At 49.1% G+C, this 1,767-nt stretch overlaps 1 protein-coding gene across 1 annotated transcript; it reads left to right on the plus strand.

Annotated features, from left to right (window-relative positions):
• The first annotated feature begins 239 nt into the window (after positions 1 to 239).
• Positions 240 to 1,001, plus strand: LOC106330697. Its single transcript, XM_013769128.1, has one exon. It carries the CDS (start codon positions 240 to 242, stop codon positions 999 to 1,001), a length of 762 nt encoding a protein of 253 aa, XP_013624582.1.
• Positions 1,002 to 1,767: the final 766 nt, after the last annotated feature.

Genomic DNA, 1,767 nt, shown 5'->3' on the forward strand with positions numbered 1-1,767 from the left:
TCATGATGGAAGAAGAGATGAAAGTCCTCTCCCAGAAGTACAACCCGCAGAAGACGTCTGCGAGAAGGAAAAACCCTCGTAACGACAGGTATGTCCACCAGGAGGGAGAAGATCTCCAGGGCGAGCATAATTACGCTATCAACTCCGAACAGAGAAAGACTTCCGGAAATACCTGGACTAGGAACCAGTTCAAGGATAATTCCTACTTCGAGTTCCACCAGACTAGAGGTCATTCAACTATGAACTGCAAGGTTCTCGGCGCAAGGCTTGCTGCGAAGCTCCTCGCCGGCGAAATTTCAAAGGTCACAGGCATAAAAGACCTCCTCCTGGATTCTGAACGCCCTCCCAAAACTGATAAAGAGTCCCCCAAGAATGACGCCCGCGAAAATCAGTCGGGCGAGAAACGCGGAAGGAGGCAGGATGACCGAGGAAACGACAGCAACCGTCGAAGGGTGAGCATGATCATCGGGGGATCGCAATTCTATCGCGATTCGATCTCGTCGATCAAAGCTTATGGACGGAAGGCTGAGACGAGTTCAAGCTGGCCGGCTCGGTCCCCAACCGACGACGTCTGTAACGATACGAACGTCTTCGAAGAGCGGGAAACCATCGGAATCGACAAACCTCACAGCGACCCATTGGTTATCGATCTGGTAATCCAAGACCTGGAAGTGGGAAGGATCTTTATCGACACGGGAAGCGCAGTCAACGTCATCTTCCGCGATACCCTCCGGAGGATGAACATCGAACTCGGAGAAGTCGTCCCGGAACCAAAAACTCTCACCGGTTTCTTAGGTGCAACGTCAATGACCCTCAGATCAATCAAACTCCCAGTGATGGTTAAAGAGGTGACGAAAATCATTGACTTCGCGGTAGTCGATAACCGGGCCATTTACAATGTCATCATGGGAACTCCTTGGATCAATGCCATGAAAGCGGTACCGTCGACTTACCACCTTGGCATCAAGTTCCCAACTCCAAACGGTACAGCGGTAATCTAGGGATGCCAGAAACAGTCTAGGCTCTGCTTCTTGGCCGAGCATAAACTACGAGAAACTCGGAACACCCCCGCGGTCAACCCAAAGTGGGCTAAGAAAGCTAAAAACGCTCCCGAGAGCTCCATAAAAAGTGATCCAGAATCACCCGACCAGGCAACGACTCCAAACAGCGACATAGTGCCCGAGTCCATCGCCTTGCCAGCAGACAGCCCGACTCCTAAAACGGTCGTCGACTCAACTGAAGCCCCAACGGCTGAAGTAACCGGAACGATCCCATCCAGCGAGTAGGAACACCCGCAGCTTGTCATATCGACAAGTTCTGCTATCCCCCTTGTTAAAAAGGGGGGGGGGTGGGTACGTATACTCGTATACTCCCACAAAGTCCGAAATATCCATGAATGTACTCGATATTTTTGAAACTTTTTCAATAAATTCTACCTTCTTCCGACCTTACGATTCACTTGCAATAAGTCACAGTAATCTAAGGTTGGCCTAAGAAATGCCAAAGATAAGGACATACCGTCTAAGCAGTCCTTGGACGAAAACTAATTCCTACATAACTCACACATACTCATGGTCAAGCAAGACCGGAAAAAACGCATCTTCTATAAGAACGAAGATCGTAGCCATCTCACATCAAAAGACATATCTTCGAGAAAAGCGAGACGTCGCAAATATTTCTCGAAAGATATTATCCAAATACACAGTCCATCCGTGACTCTAAAATACAAAATGCCCATCGATTGGCCCCGACGGACAAGTCCAAAAC

Source organism: Brassica oleracea, chromosome C3 (genome assembly GCF_000695525.1).
Source record: "Brassica oleracea var. oleracea cultivar TO1000 chromosome C3, BOL, whole genome shotgun sequence".
Classification (NCBI taxonomy): domain Eukaryota; kingdom Viridiplantae; phylum Streptophyta; class Magnoliopsida; order Brassicales; family Brassicaceae; genus Brassica; species Brassica oleracea.

What these genes read in the sequence shown, in the direction of transcription:
- LOC106330697 (XM_013769128.1), top strand. Translation starts at nt 240, where the DNA reads ATGAACTGCAAGGTTCTCGGCGCAAGGCTTGCTGCGAAGCTCCTCGCC.